Genomic DNA, 18,403 nt, shown 5'->3' with positions numbered 1-18,403 from the left:
GCAGGAAACATCTAAAATTGATACCCTGACATCACAATCAAAAGAACTAGAGAAGCAAGAGCAAACAAATTAAAAAACTAGAAGACAAGAGATAACTATATACCACTGCTCAATGAAATAAAAGAGGACACAAACAAATGGAAGAACATTCCATGCTCATGGATAGGAAGAATCAACATTGTGAAAATGGCCATACTGCCTAAGGTAATTTATAGATTCAATGCCATCCCCATCAAGCTACCAATGACTTTCTTCACAGAATTGGAAAAAGTTTTATATGAAACCAAAAGAGAGCCCACATACCCAAGACAATCCTAAGCAAAAAGAACAAAGCTAGAGGCATCATGCTACCTGACTTCAAACTATACTATGAAGCTACAGTAACCAAAACAGCATGGTACTGGTACCAAAACAGATACATAGACCAATGGACTCAGAAATAACACCACACATCTACAACCATCTGATCTTTGACAAACCTGACAAAAATAAGCAATGGGGAAAGGATTCCCTATTTAATAAGTGGTTCTGGGAAAACTGGCTAGCCATATGCAGAAAGCTGAAACTGGATCCCTTCCTTACACCTTACACAAATTTAACTCAAGATGGATTAAAGACTTAAATGTAAGACCTAAAACCATAAAAACCCTAGAAGAAAACCTGGCAATACCATTCTGGACATAGGCATAGGCAAATACTTCATGACTAAAACACCAAAAGCAATGGCAACAAAAGCCAAAATAGACAAATTGGATCTAATTAAACTAAAGACCTTCTGCACAGCAAAAGAAACTATCATCAGAGTGAACAGGCAACAAACAGAATGGGAGAAAATTTTTGCAATCTATCCATCTGACAAAGGGCTAATATCTAGAATCTACAAAGAACTTAAACAAATTTACAAGAAAAAAACAACCCCATCAAAAAGTGGGCAAAGGATATGAACAAACACTTCTCAAAAGAAGACATTTATGCAGCCAACAGACATATGAAAAAATGCTCATCATCACTGGTCATCAGAGAAATGCAAATCAAAACCACAATGAGATACCATCTCACACCAGTTAGAATGACAATCATTAAAAAGTCAGGAAACAACAGATGCTGGAGAGGATGTGGAGAAATAGAACGCTTTTACACTGTTGGTGGGAGTGTAAATTAGTTCAACCATTGTGGAAGACAGTGTGACAATTCCTCAAGGATATAGAACTAGAAATACCACTTGACCCAGCGATCCCAATACTGGGTATATACCCAAAGGATTAGAAATCATTCTACTATAAAGTCACATGCACATGTATGGTTATTGCAGCACTATTCACAATAGCAAAGACTTGGAACCAACCCAAATGTCCATCAACAATAGACTGGATAAAGAAAATGTGGCACATATACACCATGGAATACTATGCAGCCATAAAAAAAGATGAGTTCATGTCCTTTGCAGGGACATGTATGAAGCTGGAAACCATCATTCTCACCAAAATATCACAAGGACAGAAAACCAAACACCACATGGTCTCACTCATAAGTGGGAGTTGAACAATGAGAACACATTGACACAGGAAGGGGAACATCACACATCGGGGCCTCCTGGTGGGGGGCTGGGGGAGGGATAGCATTAGGAGAAATATCTAATGTAAATGACGAGTTGATGGGTGCAGCAAACCAACATGGCACATGTATACCTATGTAACAAACCTGCACGTTGTGCACATGTATCCTGGAACTTAAAGTATAATAATAATAATAATTTTTAAAAAAAAAAATATATATATACACAAATGCTATTTCAGTAACATCAAATTTTAGTTTGTGAACTAAAGTTTCATCAAAAAGTTCAACAACAGATTGCTATTCTATAATGTTTAACCTCTACATTTGCTTTTGATCTAAAAATGCTTTTGGGGTGCTATTTTTAAAAGTGTTCTTATTGTGATTAAAAGTAGACTTTCCAAATCATCATTGCTCCTAAATTTTATAATACTAGATAAAGAATGAGATAAATACCTTTGTTATGTAGAAGATACAACAAGCTATCATGTGCTGTATACTTTCAAAGCTCGCAGTATGTTTCTTCGAGCAGACAATATTTGGTAGTCCTTGCAAAACCACTATACACTTTATCAGGATCTAAAAATTAGAATCACAATGATTTCTGTTTTAAAATGTCATCCTTACTCATTTCATTACAAAATGTTCCATTCAAATCATGCAAGCTTTAAGACATAAAATTTTATTATTATCAATAATTATTGATAAATTGTGTATTAGGTATAAAGGAAAGTACACTGAGATAAAGTTGATACATTCAATTTTGGGATTCGTCCTTCACCTACAGCAACTTGAAAATTAGTGGAAAGAATAAAATAAAAACACAAATGACTATAAAACAAAGCATATTTTGATAAATATCTTAAAAGATATAGTCAGAATGTTACATGCATTTGAGAAACTATCACATCCAGGTATAGAAGGACCTTGAAAAAGCAGATGGAAGATTATATGGCATATTAAATATTACATAGTGATTCCAGGTACTTGAAGTAATAGTTCCTTTAAAATTAAAACCAAACATTTATACCTCAGGAAATCAATTAATATTGGTGTTTACTTCCTATTCTCCTTGCTTCATATTATATGATCTTAAATTTGATCAAGAGCTAGATGAATAAGTTTAGCTTTTCAAAAGTAGCGCTGAGATTGCATCAATCTATTCATCATTTAGATTAACCCAAAGGACAAATTAATATATGAATGTTGGTTCTTTGGGGGCACATTAATTGCTTCAAGCTCTCATTCTAACAATACTGTTACCATTGTTACGGTACACTCATCTCTAAGATTTTTAAAATTCCTCCCCACCCTAATCACCCTCTCCCACACTACCATATCATATCCCTAAATCATGTGAACACCCTAGTAGTTTTGGAGTTTTCCCGAGGCCCATATAAATACATATATGTGTATAAAAATATAACGTACCTAGGAGGGTTGGTGTTTTACAAAATGGGATTTGTATATACTTTTCTGAATCGTGTATTTTTTCCTTCAACCATGCCTTTGGTTGTGAACATTTCTCATAAGACATGGTTTTTGGACAACCATGTCTGGTGAGAAATGCTCTAAATCTACAGGTATAGCTCTAATTCATTGTTTCTAATGGCTGCATAATATTATTTGGTGTGGATCAGGCATAATTTACTCAGCCTTTTCCAGGACTTCATGGTGCATATTTTCATGGTTGTACAATCTGGGAGTACTGTTACTTCTCTTTGTCACCAGCTCTTTTGCCAACACCAAGAATGTCACAGTAAATACCCTTTTACATGCTCAGTTGCCAACTATGATTAGCAATCAAGATGCCGGCTTTGAGATGATACCCAGTGAAGATGAGATACCATCCTCCAGAACACAGTATACATTCTAAACCAATGACAGCATGTAGCACTGTGTCCCAGTAGGTTCCGCAGGTCCAGGAACCAAGAGGTGGAACTAGGAGTGGCATTATTTCAACTGGAGGTTTTATTCTATAGGATAAATTACTAACAGAAGAATTGCTGTGTCAGATAAATGTATTTTTAATTTTATTAAAATTTTATTCTATAGGATAAATTACTAACTGAGGGACTATCACATCAAGTATATTTGTTTTTAATCTTGCTTAAAATTAGATTTAATTTAATTTAAAATTACTTTACCAAAATTCAAATGCTTGTAACAATTCACATTTTCCCCATGTATGAATGAGAATGCAATTGTCCCACATCTTCACCAGCAAATCTTTTCAATCCTGCCAGTGATATTCCATTGTTAATTTAATGTGAATTTCTATGAATATTCAGAATTTGAGCATCTTTTCATATATTTCTCACTCACTTGAATTTGCTCTCCTGTGAACTGCTTATTCATATCCTGTGCCTATTTTTCTATTAGGTTATTGTCAGTTTGCAAGACTTTTCGTTATACTTGTATATATATTTGCCCTCTGTCACATTTGGAGATGCTTTTTTCTAAATCTATAAATGTTCTTCTATCTTTGTTATAGTCCTTTTTGTTGCACATAGGTTCTTTGTTGCAGTCTTGGTTAGAAATGTTTCCCCCCAAACCCTGGACTGCATATGTCATCTCCTAAGATATTTTTTCCTAAAGTTTTTGCTTTATTTTACACTTAAGTCTTTGATAAATCTGGACATTTAGTATATGGTACAAATAGGAGTCAAACTCGATTTTCTCTCAGGTGAACATCCAGGCATTTTACCATCATTTAGTAAAAATGTCCATTCTCTTTCCACTGAATGGGAATGGCAACTCTGTCACATATTACATTCTCATATATATTGAGGCCTATTTCTGGAAACTCCCTTCTGTTCTACTCATCTTTTCCAATTCCAAACAATACAATTCAATTAGAGACTTCTTTCCTAAGACTTCCCATAGCTACAATCCATTCTCTAGCCAAAGGTATCCCGAATCAGTGGGATTCTAGAAAGTAACAGTGGATACTGTAAACTCAGCCAATTGAGCGGCTGCTGTTCCCAATGTGGTATCTTTGCTAAGCTAACACACATTAAAAGGTATGCATTGATATAGCTAATGTTTTCTTTTCTATCCTAGTTCCCATTAACACTGGACAGATAAAAGTATGCATTTCAAGTCTTGTCCCAAGACAATGAATGTTCTTATAAATTCTGACACAATTTTATGTGAAAGGATATAAACTTTCTGGACATTCCTCAAAACAAAACATTGGGCCACTATATCAATGACATCATGTTGATCAGACTTAATGATCAAGAAATGTCAAATACATTGAAGACCTTGATAAACACCTTCCAATGGGTAGAAATAGACCCAATGATGATTCAGAGGGCTGCCATATTAAATATCTGGGGGAGGCTGGGATGCCCCCTCCAAAGTAGGTCTGACATCTGGCATCTCTCACCTTTAAAAAGAAAGACCACACCAGGTCAGCACCTTTGGATTTTGGAGGAACCATACTCCACACTTGAGAAAACTGCTCCATCTATTTACAACTGACCCAGAAGGCTGTCAACTATGAGTCTAGATTTTGGACTCTGGAGGCAGATCTCCAGCAGCTGTCGGGAATGTAGGAGAAGGAGACACACTTATGCTCCGTAGAGTCCCTCCAAGGTGAATCTTTTTTAAGTTACTCAAGCTGTCTAGTTAGTATTCCCAATCAAGTACTAAAAATTTTTGGACTTTGTGTGAGTTCACTCACATCTTCTAGGATGACAAAAATTGTCTCAGTGATGATGATCATGATGCTGACGATGACAGTGACAATGATGGCGATAACTTTCTGCAAGTCTCAGCAGCAAAATCTTGTATCTCTCATTACTTCCCCGTAGTAAGCCGAATTCTAAGATGGTCCCCAGGATTCTTCCCCCTGGTGTACATGCCCTGATTGATTCCTTCCCCTTGAGTGTGAACAGGGCTCCTGAATGTGATGAGCTCATCAGTCTCATGATTACATTACCCTAGATAAGGCTCCTCACAGCATACTGGAGGAGACTCTCCTACAGCCTTGAAAAGGCAAAGTGCCATGATGTGGAAAGGTCATGTGGCAAGGAATTAGTAGTTGGCCTTTAGGAGCTAAGGACCTCCTATGTAAAACCTCAAGGAAATGAATTCTCTCAATAACAGTGAACTCAGAAAAGGACCTCCAGCCTCAGATGAAATCACAGCCCTGGCCAACACTTTGATTTCAACCTCGTAAGACCCTAAACAGAAGACTCAGCTAATCTATATCCAACCTCTTAACCCACAGAAACTATGAGATCATAAATGAGTGTCCTTTCAAGCCACTAAATCCATGGTGATAAGTTAAGAAACATAAAAAACTCTACAATCCCTTCAGCCAGGTCTCAGCTACCCTTTTTCCATAAATCCTAACTCCTCCATCACCAACACACCTGGTATTTTGTCTTGGGTCTTCCATCACATTTTTCCCCAGATGATGGATTTAACAACATCCCTTGAATAAATATTGTTGTTTCTGACACTACAAGAACATAAAAATTAAAATAACTTTAAAACTCTAGAAAGGTAAATTGCCAATATTTAAATATGGACAGGAACAAGGACGAATATTTTCAGAGAAATCCATTTTGTGTCCTTATCTGTATTTGCCCAGACATAGAATTTATTAAAGTGTTTTTCAGTTAACTCCTAAAATTTCATAATACTGGTTCCTGACCTATTTGCCCTTTATAAAAGATACATGGCTTTTCTTTTCTAAAATGAATTGTTAAGTTGCTGTTATAAAGATTCCCTTCTCTTGGGGAGAGGAATACCCTTACCTGTACAACAGGTACCAAAACAATATTGTGATAGATTATGGGAGCAAGAAGGCCATAACACTGAGTCACAGCTTGAAGCGCATAGCTGCAATCATTTAGGAAGTTGCTAAGTTCCAATGCCACTAATACTCTCTCACATTCAATCAGTCTGGCAACCTGTAAAGAAACAGGCATTGTTACTCAGATTCAACATAGGTGCTTAGCTTATGTGTCTCTAAAGAGAAGAAAGGGTAGAAAATGTGATCCTTCTGGCTAAAAATAACATGAGTTTTTGTATTTTAGAAAAATCTAAATTCAGAAACAACTCTAACTCTCCAATAATGCTACCTATAGATAGCACGATCTTAGAATTAAACTTCAGAATTTTTCATGAAACAATACAAGTACCATGACAGAAACCAGATTTTTTATCGATAAGCTAAAAAGTTGGCTATATTTTTATATTTTAAAAAATCTAGTTTTCAAAAATATAAATTATAATAACAATTAAAATATATAAAATTTCTATAATATTGCCCCCGTTTGATTAACAGGTTCTCATTTCCGTTTTTGATTTGAAAGAAAACGGTAAATTTTCAGTAAACCAAGCTAACCTCCTATTCTGCTTCTGCTAATTATACTTTGCTACTTAAATTTAAATGATAGTAAAATGTAACGTTAAGGTTTTGAGAGTAAATGCCACTTAAAAAGAATAGTAATCCTTTCTTACTCCTCTTTTTCCTTTCCTGGGGAAAGATTTCATTATTTCTCTCTCTCTCTCTCTCTCTCTCTATATATATATATACATTCAAGATTATGTACAAAGAAACTGTCTGAGTGGTAACCAGAAATTTCCATATAATCAGTTTTTACTAAAATGGTAGTCTAGCATTCCGGAATTCATTGAAGTACTTGAAAATTGTCTTTGTTTTCAGACTGAATACGCTGAAAGAAGAAGCTGAAGGCAATTTAGTAGGAACAGGTTGATGACGGTTGTGAGTACTTGGGCTCTACAGGACAGTGAACTTGTCTTGGGCAAAGAATCATTTTTTTCACTTTTATATCCCCAGAAACTGGCATAGTCCCATGTAACAATGTCTTGGTTAATTAATTAATTAGTTAATGGATGGGTAGGAAAAAGGTACAAACATAGACAGCTAAAGCCTCCATACTTAAAGAAGGAAAGAGAGAAAGAAAAGTGAACTTTGAGCAGGAATGAAAAAAAAATAATGTAGGATCATTACTAAATGCAAGAGCATTATAGAGTTGCAGATGTACATACAGCAATGTTCATAACCACACTGAGAATCTATCAATAGGAGACAGGTTACATTCCTGCCTCCATGAAGACAATATTATAACTGAAAATAATGTGACAGATTGATATATACCAGCATGAAAATATGTGCAAGATATATTATAAAAGTGTTAAAAAGGCAAGTTGCAGAATAGCAAGTAGATCATAATCCCATTTTCCTAAATAATAATAACAGATTTGTCTAGGTATATGTTCTTAGAGAAATTATATGAAAGCAAAATTGTTATATTCTTAGAGGTAATAAGATTACAATGGGTTTCACTTTATATGTTACATATTTTTGAATGTCTGAAATATATAGTATTTTTGTATACCGGGGGGAAAGAAATAAATTGAAAAGAAGAGAAAGAGCATGAACTCAGGTCTGTGAAACTTATATGAAATATCACATAAAGTCGCATAATCAGACAATGTCCTTTCAGTCCATTCACCAAACAAGCTAAGCAATCACTCAAAAAACATGGCCTTAAAACATCAAGAAAATAATACAGTGAATCTGACATGTTTTTAGTCACTTTAATTCACTTACTTGTTGAGACGGGAAAATCTCATTGCCTTTAATATTATCACAGAAAAGATTTTCTTCTTTAATTTTGATGTCACTTATTACAAAAATATTTCTAAGAAAAAGGTACAATAGGATTGAAGAAGTCTCTGCCAAAATATCTGAATGTAATCTGCAATATGAAGTAAATGGCAGGTATAAATATAAAATGATTTAGCAGGTCAACTTGTCTTTTTACATTGATTTGTTTTCAGCAGCTACACAATGATCCCAAAAAAGCAACAAAAATATTTAGAATAGCTACTCTTGCACAGACAAGTTCACAACTAAGAAAATTAAACTACTGAAATATTATGTCACAGATACATAAAATTAATTAGTGGCAATTTTTGGGGTTCTAATACATAAAGTTATTTTTTATCAAGATAACAAAATCAGTATAGATTTTCAGAAGGTTGAGAAATAGGTCCAATGTTTCAATTAATGCATTTCCTGAAAATGAGGGTCATTTATATCAAGCTCAGCCTTGGTTAAAAAGAGAATCTTAACAACTCTTAGATTATTTCTAATTATCTTTTCTAAATTGCAGTTGACAGAGCCAACCATTGGCAAAGCTGTGAAATCTGCAAAGTCTTCCTTGTGTCCAGTATTCCACCCCTTGCCCTTAGCCTTCCTTGGTGACAAACCCTCCCTCTTAAGCTTCGGGCTTAACTACTCACAATACCCCCATCCCTATAAAACAGGAAAGTGCTGATATCATTAATTCACACTGGAAGATGATCCCTTTCACCACTATGTTAAACTTTAAAATTATCTTTACCAGGAAGATTTTAGGTCTCCCACGATTGCGACTCATACTAAACTTGCTCTTTGACCTTCAGCACCTTGACACGTGCAATTAGTCCAAGTTGTCACCCCCTGGCTCCATTTCCTTCTCTACCCAGCTCGGACGCTGGTCAGTCTTTTCAATAATAATCTTTCTAGCAGGTTAGGTTCTGTCACCTCTTTATTTTGTGCAATAATCAATTTGCCTGACCTTGCATAGATGTCACTGTCCAATTTTTCTCTCTCTCTGACAACGATCACTTACTGATTCTGCTCACTCATTCTTTCTTTCATTCATGCTAGCAATTGCTGAATGCCTACTATGTACAAGACACTGTTCTAGACCCTCGGGTATAAAGATGAATCAAATGGGGTCTTTAACACCAAGGAGCTGGGCTTCAGTACAAATTCATGTTCAATTACATCAACTGAGTCATTACTGCATCTCAACAACACTTCCATTTATCCCTGATGTCTCCTTGTTGACATTCCCCACAAAAAAAAATATTTCTAAATCCTTTGTTCTTTCCACCCATGAGCTCTTATGTCCACCAGGCTCTGCCACCATAGTGTTATCATCACCTACATTTTCTTCTTCAGTGTCCCCCTCTCTACTGGCTGCCTTCTCTCCACACTCCACAATTGTTTCCTTCAGCCTGCCTCCCCACTAAGCTTCTGCCTGCTCTCCTCCTCTTTACCACCAAACTTCACATGAGTAGTCTTTGCTTGTTCGGATGTTTCATTTTCTTTTTTTCCTTAGCCAATTGCAAAATGGTTTCTGGCCTATCATGCTACAAAAGTGGCTCTCTGGAATTCACCAATGGCCTCCTAATTGCCAACTCTTCTTCATTTGTGTTCTACTCAACCCTCTCTGTGGCATTTTATTGAGCAGCTGCTCTGCCTGACCTGGCGCTGATATTTAATATCGCTGGTCAGTCCCTCTTTGGTGATACTTTCACTTTCTCTAGCAATGCACTTTCTTGGACTTTCATTTTCTGGACAGCTTCTTTTCAATATCTTTCCTTGGTTCCATCTTCTACTTCTGCTCCCTAAATATTAAGCAATGCCTAGGGTTCAATTCTCGCCTTCTGTCTTTTCTGTTAAACAGTCGTTTCCTGGGAGATACCATTCATTTTCAAGACATTGATGATGAACTCAATGGACAATTTGCCTTGATGCTCTCTTGAGTGTCAGCACTAGGTAAATAAACCTACTAGCATCTCATATTCACAAAGGCGTCCTGATGGAAAAACCAAACTCAAAATATTCTAAATCAAATTAATTATCTTCCTCCAAGAACTTGTTCTACCTCTCATATCCCCTTAGTAAATGTCACAGACTTCCCAGTCAGTTAACAGTAGAAATCCCAGTCACTTTTCACTTTCTCTCTTATCCCCACAAGTCACATAATATCTAAGTCCTGTCTCTTCCTCCTCTAAAATGCCTCTGAAATCCATCCCCCCATAGCACATAGCATCCTTGTCCATAGAAAATGCTATGTCTGCATTTGTTTAATTGAATGGAATTATCAATGTCTTGCCTGAATCAATATTTGCATATTTAAGCTCATTATTTTTGACTGAGGAATGAAGGGTTTTGTCTCCTTGTTTTAAAACTTTCAGGCATTAACAGCCAGGTGAGGGAGATTCTTGTTGCTTTTGAATTTGTTACTGAGACCGACTGAAATTACACTAAAGCTCATTTCTAAGCCTGCTTCAAAACTTTGTTCTTTTAAGGAAAATGGCAGTGAAGACAAATGATAGTAATTCTATATGGCTTCTACTGGCCTATTTGCAGTTGCCAATGGTGTAATCCTGGGAGCCTCTTCTAGCAAAGGAAAAGCCTTCTTAACCTAACAGTCAACCTGTCAGACCATAACCTTAACCCCAATTTGACCTTTCTCTAGTACAGAAGTTCCCAATGCATATTTGTGTTTTAGGATATAACTGGTATTACTTTGGTTTGTAGTTGGTATTTTTATTTCATAACCTTCAACCTTAGGCCTCCAGTGTTTTTGCTGACTCTAGAAAGAAAGTTTCTCGGCCAGGCATGGTGGCTTATGCCTGTAATCTCGGCACTTTGGGAGGCTGAGGTGGGCAGATCACTTGAGGCCAGGAGTTCGAGACCAGCCTGGCCAACATGGCAAAACCCCATCTCTACTAAAAATACAAAAATTAGCAGGGCGTGGTGGTGCACATCTGTAATCCCAGCTACTCGGGAGGCTGAGGCATGAGAATCTCCTCAGCCCAGGAGGCGGAGGTTGCAGTGAGCCAAGATCATGCCACTGTACTCCAGCCTGGGCAACAGAGTGAGTGAGTATTAAAAAAAAAAAAAAAAGAAAGAAAGTTTCTAACAAGCACATGAGACCTTGCAATGTATACTTTTATTACAATAGTTATTAGAAATCATTTTATATGGACTATCTGAACATGATATAAAAAATAATCCCAGGCTTCACATCCAGCATCTATATTTTGAATAAGCAAATTAATATTTTAGAAGGATATTTCTAATTACCTTCTCTGTGTAATAGTAATTATATTGCTTAAACAAATAACAGATTGTTCATCCTGAAGTGGCGAAGCAACAAAATAATCCCAAACTGGTGAGAAAACTTTCTTAGCCAATTCATAGTTACCAACTTGATAGGCAACCTATAACAAAAAGCACACATTTATGTAATAGTTTTATTTGTGAATGAATGTTTTAAACAATAATTCTTAAAATGTACAATATATGACAGCATTTTATAAGGTGCGATCACACATTCATTTCAGATACAATTATTCACATTTGCTGTTCTATTCTATAGTACCATAGTCAGGTAATGGCCACTGGCAAGGGAGACAGACACATTTTTGAAAACTCTTTTATTTCTAAATTGCATGGAAATTTGAAACTCTGTAAGGATGTTTCAAATCCTCATAAGCAAAACAAAGATCACATCTGAGCCAAATTAATTTCATTTCCATCTATCTCAGCAGTGCACTCCATTTATTACAGATACTGTTATAATGAACAATCTGTTCCAAGAGAAACAATCAGATTTCCCAAGCCCAATATATGAAAAATACTTTATTCTTTTCTGGTTCTGACTGACACTTTCAGAGCTTTGTGCAACAAAAAGTTCATGAGCTGAAAAGAGTATGGAATAAAACAGAGAAATTTCCCAAGAAGACAATATATGTTTTAAGTTTAACAAATTTAACTTTGGACAAAATTAATAATTTTACTTGTGAAGCCTGGAAGCTCAAAGAAAAAAACTGACTTATTTATTTTTATGGTAGAATATATTTCTTTAAAGACGTTCCTAAAAAGCACTCCATTTAAATATGTAAGTAACAATACAAAATCTCAGCAAATGAGTTCTACACTGCTTCAAATCCTTTATGGAAACAGCTAAGGTATAAAGTATAAATGCATTCATGGAATGAAGTGAATGACAAGTTACTAGAATATTCTCCACTCCAGGGAATAACTTAGAGGGCCAGAATTTTTCAAATCTGCCAATGAATACTCATGATCTCCAACCAGTAAGCTTTTATGAAGTTTCTAGTCTGTGTTAGGCACTGTAGAGATAGACTCTTCAAAGTTTAGATAGAGATGGTATCCGACTCTATGAAACTGGAATTAGGTTAAAGGCATAAAACCCATAATATCACAGAAAAACTACAAAGAATAACAGAATTGCAGAGGCTTTAGAAAAGGAGATATGAAGACTTCAAGGAAAACGCAGGGCTTGAGTTGAACCCTAAGGCAGAGATAAGATTCCGATTGGCACAGTTAAAACAGAATCTGCAAAAGGTCCAGTAATGGAAATGACTCTAAAGTACACTTAGGAGAGACTGGAGAGGCAGGTCAGAGTTTGGAAAAAAAAAAAAAAAAAAGTAGACATTTCATCCCTGCAAGGTCTGAGACGAAAAACAAATGAAAAAAAAAAAAAAAAAAAAAAAAAAGTGGGTAATATGATTGGACAAGTTCAAGTGGGACATGATTTCAGAAGGCCTTGAAAATCAGGTGGAAGAATTTAAAGCTGTCAAGTACTGGACTAAGCACTTTATGTGCACTGCTGTATTTATTCTTCATCAAAGTTCTACAAAGTGAGCTCTATTGCCATCCCTATTTATGAATGAGGAAACTAGAACATTGAAAAGTAGAATAATTTGTACAGAGCCTGACAGTCAGTAAAAATAGTGAGGCCAAGTCTTAGTGTGGTAAATGAGTCGCTTTTTTGGGCTACATTAATCAAATGACACAGCTGTACTAAGTGGTCACTGAAATATAAATATATATATAATTAAAATATATAATTATTAAGGTTTATCAAGGAAAGCAATAATAGATGATGTGTAAGAGTGTTGGTGAAACTATAATTTAACTGTTCTTTTCTTGTAAAAAGTATCCTTTTTAAAATAATGTTATCTGTTCAATTAGTTAACATTGCAAAACAAGAAAAGATACCGTGATAAAACTAAGGTTTATAAAATCATGAGGTTTTGTGAGGTTTCTTTAACAGAGGAGTGCCATGATATAAGCATGTTCAAAAATGGTTAATCTGGTCCTGGTAGTGATGTGCAGAACAGATTTTAGAGGGGCTGAATTAAAATGAGAAAGAAGCACTAAAAGACGAATGAAATAATGAAGTACAGTAGGTACCTCCTCTTTGATGCCTGACCTTGGCTTGACTTCCAGAATTCCACTCTTGGTTTTCCTTTTACTTCTTTTCCTCGACCTCTTTATATTGGTATGCCCCAGGGTTCACTCTTTGAACTGCTCCTCTTTTCTGTCTACCCTCATTTCTTGTTGATACCACTTAGTCCCATAGTTTTGTCACCCTCAAATCCCTCTCCTGCCCAGACCCCTTCCCCAAATTCCAGATTCATACATCTAACTGACTACTCAACAATTCTCTCCATATACACTAAACACCTTACCTCAACATGCCTCGAACTGAACTGATCTCCCACTCCCCCGAACCTCCACCACCCACAGCCTTCCCCAACTCAGTTGATGTCAACTCTGCCCTTTCAATTGGTCAGATAATACCTTAGGGTCATCTTTTATTTTTCTCTTTATGGACTCCTGTTAGCTCCTCCTTCAAAACATGTCCAGACACTGACTACTTCTCACCACATCAACTACTACCACACTGGCCAAGCCACCTTCACCTCTCACTGGGTTACAGTAGTGGATAGTGTCGCCACTCTACCCACTTATGGTCTATTTTCAATGTAGCAGCCAGGGTGAACCTTTAAAAACAGGAGTCACATTACATCATACCACTACTCCAAACTGCCAAATCGCTGTCCACTTCACTCAAGTCAAAAGCCAAAGTCCCTGTAATGCCCTGGAAGTCTTTTCATGATCTGCTCTCCAGCTACCCAGTCACCTCTTAGCTCTTTGACCTCTCCTTTTACTCTCCATGGGTCCCTCTGCTCCAGCCACACAAGCCTCCTGCTGTTTATCAAGCATACCAGGTACACTTCTGAAAACCTTAGGGCTTTTGCTCTAGCTGTTCGTTCTGCAAATGCTCTTCTCCCAGAGAGCCATTCCCTCATCTCCTTCAAGTCTCTGCTTAAATCTCACCTTCCTGGATCACCCTCTTTAGTATTGTAATCTACCTTCCATTCACCCACTTCACATTTCTAATTCGTTTTACATACTCCACTTGGTTTTTCCATAGCATTCATTATCTTCTGAAATACTAGATAATTCACTTGTTTACTGTGGGCATTGTTTATTACCTGTCTCCTACCATGGCATTCTGTTCATGTTGCTTGGAACAGCAGTTCTCAAAGCATGGTCCCTGGGCCATCAGCGTCACCCAGGAACTTGTTAGAAATGCAGATTCCCAGACCCAAACTCAGGTCTAGTGAATCATAAACTCTGGCAGTGGGACCCAGCAATCTACTTAACCAGTACTCCAAGTCATTCCTATGTGCACTTAAGTTTTAGAGTCACTAACCTGGGCAACGCCTGGCACAGAGTAAGCCCTCAGATAATGTGTCGAATTAATTTAAAAATCCTCTTTTCCTGATAATATCCCTCTACCCACAGAGAAGGACACCCAGCAGTTGTACTAGACTATAACAGGGTTGACAGGGCCAGAGTGAGTGCCTGACTCAAGCTGGGTGTTTTAGAGACTCCCCTGCAAAGCAAGATGGGCCCCCATCCAAAGTTTGGTTCTGATGTTAAGATTGATGACACTCCACACAGCAGGAAAATTTGAGAGAAAGTATATTACTTATACAAGGGACTTCTTGGGAAAGCTTGACAGGCACAAGCCTGTCTGGACTGGCTTGGGCAAGGCAGAGGGAGAAAGCAGGTTGGGCCTTCATAGAAGTTGAGAGATAGGACTGGGGAAAGTCCATGCTGACTAGAAGGTTTAAATTTCCTGCTGCCACAAAATGAGAAGGTGAGCTCATAGGCCTTCTTATCATCCTGCCTAGATGTGGGGCCAAAGGCAAAAAGAAGGGCAAGGTTTAAAAACAAGTCATGGCCAGGTGCTGTGACTCATGCCTGTAATCCCAGCATTTTGGGAGGCCAATGTGGGCAGATCACCTGAGGTCAGGAGTTCGAGACCAGCCTTAGGTCTGGGAAGTGGGGGAATGGAAGATAGGTTACAACATTAAATAGGGTGATCAAGGAAGGTGACATTTAAGCAGAAACTTAAAGAAGATGATGGAATGGCTCTCTGGGGTAAGAGCATTTGCAGAAGGAACAGCTGGAGCAAAAGACCTAAGGTTTTCAACCAACATGATGAAATCTATCTCTTCTAAAAATACAAAAATTAGCCAGGTGTGGTGGCACATGCCTGTAATCCCAGCTACAAAGGAGGCTGAGGCAGAACTGCTTGACCTCGGGAGGCGGAGGTTGCAGTGAGCCACAATCGCACCACCGCACTCCAGCCTGGGCAACAGAATGAGACTCCATCTCAAAGAAAAATAAATAAATAAATAATAAAAATAAGTCAATAAAAAATAAAAACAAGTCACAAGTCAGCTGTCAAACACCAAAAATGAGATCAGGGCATTCCAGCCTTGGCAACAGAGTAAGACCATCTCAAAAAAAAAAAAAAAAAAAAAGGAGAGATCAGACTCTTTATTATGCTAGTTGGGCCAATTACATTCTCTTTCCCAGGAATTTGGAGCCACAATTAGAGGCCAGTCAGCTGATCTCCGTTTATAGCTGAAATTGAGTAATATATAAAAACTCAGGAACTGCCATCTTTCCTCCAAAGATGGAGAAGTAATGAAAGCCAGTGTTTAGAGAAAAATACAAGAAAGCAGACATATAGGGAGAACCAGAAGTATGAGACCTAGAGCTGCCTGGACTTTGCTACATTCCCAGGGCCTAGCTGCATTACCCAAGCTGAGCTGGTTCCATGACTTGCAATCAGGGTTTTAACTGAAACCATAAGTCAGAATTATCTAAACAAGTATTACTGTCATCATAATGACATTGATTTAAAAAAAAAAACATATTTCAAAGGATGAAGTGATGACATCTAGCATATAACCTGGCACAAGATAAACATTGACTAAATGATTCATCCATAAATAGATGAGTGGAAAGAGTGGTAATATTCAGATAGAGGATGAGAGGGTAAAGAAGAGTTAAAACTCTTTTTTTTGTTGTTGTTGTTGTTTTTAAGACAGGGTCTCGCTCTGTCACCCAGGCTGAAATGCAGTGGCATGATCTTGGCTCACTGCAACCTCCACCTCCTGGGCCCAAGTAATCCTCCTGCCTCAGCCTCCTAAGTAGCTGGGATTACAGGTGCATGCCACCACGTCTGGCTATTTTCGTATTTTTAATAGAGACAGGGTTTCACCATGTTGCCCAGGCTAGTCTTGTACTCCTGAGCTCAAGCAATCTGCCTCCCTCAGCTTCCCGACGTGCTGGGATTACAGGCGTGAGCCACCATGCTGAGCCTTTTTTTTTATTTGAATAAAAAATAAAATAGACAAAAGACAAATCATTATTAATAAAAGGGGTTTTGATTAATAATGGGTTTTAATGAATTCACATACAAAGTGGGAGTCATGTGAACTTCATTTTCCCTTCACCTGCCACCATCGTGATTGCTGACAAAGCATTCATGTTCCAACATCAAACTCTACTGCCAACACAGATCATGAAGACCTGCTGATTAACACCAACACAGGGAGAGAATAAAAAGGAAATTGAGAGAGGAAGAGGTAAAGACAGTGAAAGGGAGGGAAGAGGGTTAAAGAGAAGAGGAGCCCTCTAAGGAGCAGAGGGTCACTTAACAGATTGGAGAGATGCAGGCTCTAGAAGACTTGGTACATGTTAGGTGTCCAATATGTGACTTCCTGGAACCTGGACAGAGCAGTCAAAAGGCATGAGCCAAGTGTCAGGCTTGACATCTGCTACCTGAGCAACCTTGGGTACATTTCTTAACCTCCCTGAGATACCCTTTTAGGGATACAGTGGGTTTGGCAGAGGAAGGATTAATCTGTTCCCTCAACTATAAAATAAAAGTAATCATACCACCTCATGGAGTTATTATAATAAGTGGAATAATAAATTTTAAGTGCCTGGTATACAGTAGTTTTTCAATAAATGATATTCCTCCTTTCCTTATCTCAGTAAGCCATTGTGCCCACTCACTACTTGATTTAGTAGTTCAACAATTCACTAGAATATGGTGTTTTGTCTTACATCCATTTTACAGATAGGAAAATTGAGACCAAACAATTTGTCTAAAATTAGTCTCCAAGGTCAAGATCAGAATCCTGCTCACAGATTTCTACTCTTCTACATTTATATCATATTATCTAGTCATTTTCTACTTAACGAGGAGGAATAAAAAGAAATAGTCTAAAAAGAAGAGAAAATAGACACAGAAAATATATAATTCAAAAAGTTTCCTCAAAAAAAATTTCCAGATACACTAAACTAATAGCCTCCCACATTTAGGGAAAGCCTAGTGCAGATTCACTTGATTGTATTAATATTTACAGAATAATGCTGAGTAAAAAGTACAACCTAAAGTCCCAAAAGCCAAGTTAATCACAGGCACTTAGTGGAATGTCTCCATGTTTTGCTATCAAATATTTATAATACTATGTTTTAAAGAAAAAGAACTGTCCTGAAACTAGAAACTAGCCACTCTCATGAAAATTAGATTGCACTTACAAAATAGAGGTACATTAACTTGCTGAAACTTAAAAACTTACACTTAAGTTGTAAATTAAGGAGGTTTAATAAGTGAGAAAGCTTTGCTTTAGCCACTTAACATTATAAGACAGAATACGCATAAACTATCATAAATAAACTACAGAACTGCAAATATAGTGTCAGTAAAGAAACACAGGTCATTACTTCATGACACTTCTCATTATCCCAGCAGTATAGCTCTGACTTAGTTTTATTAACTTTCAATGAAAGTTCTGCCAAATTAAGCCCAAGAGTCAAACCACTCCCTGGAGA

The 18,403-nt window shown here is 37.1% G+C and overlaps 1 protein-coding gene across 2 annotated transcripts in view; it reads right to left on the bottom strand.

Annotated features, from left to right (window-relative positions):
* Positions 1-18,403, bottom strand: part of CFAP54 (cilia and flagella associated protein 54) — a 382,780-nt gene that overhangs the window by 273,426 nt on the left and 90,951 nt on the right. For both annotated transcript variants that reach the window (XM_050749308.1, XM_050749309.1), the window contains exons 23-26: positions 11,468-11,604; positions 8,150-8,297; positions 6,324-6,479; positions 2,011-2,133 (exon numbers count right to left, since the gene is read on the bottom strand). In XM_050749308.1, the coding sequence (XP_050605265.1) occupies positions 2,011-2,133; positions 6,324-6,479; positions 8,150-8,297; positions 11,468-11,604 (564 nt within the window). The remainder of the gene's footprint in view (positions 1-2,010; positions 2,134-6,323; positions 6,480-8,149; positions 8,298-11,467; positions 11,605-18,403) is intronic.

The sequence above is a fragment of the Macaca thibetana genome, chromosome 11 (assembly GCF_024542745.1).
Source record: "Macaca thibetana thibetana isolate TM-01 chromosome 11, ASM2454274v1, whole genome shotgun sequence".
Lineage (NCBI taxonomy): Eukaryota > Metazoa > Chordata > Mammalia > Primates > Cercopithecidae > Macaca > Macaca thibetana.
This window is presented reverse-complemented; position numbering and strand designations above follow the sequence as displayed.